Source organism: Egretta garzetta, unplaced genomic scaffold (assembly GCF_000687185.1).
Source record: "Egretta garzetta isolate BGI_Z169 unplaced genomic scaffold, ASM68718v1 scaffold689, whole genome shotgun sequence".
Lineage (NCBI taxonomy): Eukaryota > Metazoa > Chordata > Aves > Pelecaniformes > Ardeidae > Egretta > Egretta garzetta.
Window position 1 is genome coordinate 22,651 of NW_009260804.1, and position 1,180 is coordinate 23,830.

General features: G+C 67.8%; 1 protein-coding gene across 1 annotated transcript in view; it reads left to right on the top strand.

Moving 5' to 3' along the window:
- The window catches only part of MAN2A2 (mannosidase alpha class 2A member 2), an 18,866-nt gene that overhangs the window by 12,090 nt on the left and 5,596 nt on the right, over window positions 1–1,180 (top strand). The window contains 2 exon segments of the mRNA XM_035902279.1: window positions 689–759; window positions 1,023–1,180. Coding sequence (XP_035758172.1) covers window positions 689–759; window positions 1,023–1,180 — 229 coding nt within the window.

Here is a 1,180-nt window from a genome sequence, read left to right on the forward strand (position 1 = left end):
ACAAGGTGCATGGGCTGCGAGGCCGCAGGACCGGGGTGGGGCACGGCGCCGCTCACCCCGAGAGCCCAGCCCTGCCTTGGGATGGAGCAGGGTGGAGGCATCTGCAGAAAGCCACACATGCGACTGGGTGCAGGGCGTCCCCCCCTGCTGTGCCGTGCCTCCCCCAGCATCGCGCTGGCACTGCGCAGGGACTGGCCGTGCCGGGAGCAGGGAGGGGTGGGGAGGGTGGGACTGGGGACCCGGGTCGCCCCCGCCGATGGGGTGCAGAGCCACGCCGCCCTTGTAATCGGAGTGTTTTTGTCCCATCCCCTCGCTGCTCTCTGTGCGTGCACCATGTCACCCATTCAGAGCTCCAGCTTCTTTTCCAAACTGGCCTCCATGTTTAAAGCCTTGGGCTTCCCCGGCGCCAGGACTGGCAGCCCCTGCTGTGCCGTGCCTCCCCCAGCATCGCGCTGGCACTGCGCAGGGACTGGCCGTGCCGGGAGGGAGCAGGGTTGGGGAGGGTGGGACTGGGGACCCGGGTCTGTCCCGCCGATGGGGTGCAGAGCCACGCCGCCCTTGTAATCGGAGTGTTTTTGTCCCATCCCCTCGCTGCTCTCTGTGCGTGCACCATGTCACCCATTCAGAGCTCCAGCTTCTTTTCCAAACTGGCCTCCATGTTTAAAGCCTTGGGCTTCCCCGGCGCCAGGACTGGCAGCCCATTCCACCACCCTCCCCTGCGACTTTCACATCCTTAACCTGCGGATGCTGCAGGCAGAGGTGAGCTGCGTCCTGCAAGCGGGGGGGCATGGCCCCGGGGCAGCGGGACTTGGGGGGGGGAGGGGCTTGCAACCGCGGACCTCCGGGTGCTGGGAGAGGGTCGTGCCTGGGTGGGCGCAGCTCTGGGTGCCCTGTGCAGGCAGGGGCCTGTTCTCCAAGCACTGCTGCAAGGAGTGGGAGGCCCCATGGGCCGTGTCCAGGCTCTGCCTGGCCCCGCCACTCCCCTGGCCTGTGCTGACCCCCGTGCTCTTTGGCCCATGCAGGACGGCCGCCCGATCAGCTTCCCCTCCCTGCTGAGCCACATCACCTCCATGCACCTGAACGCCGAGGCCCTGGTCATGCCCGTGGCCCAGAGGAAGCCGGCCCCACCAGCCCTGCGCTCATTTGTGCCCCTTTCCACCCCCCTCCCCTGCGACTTTCA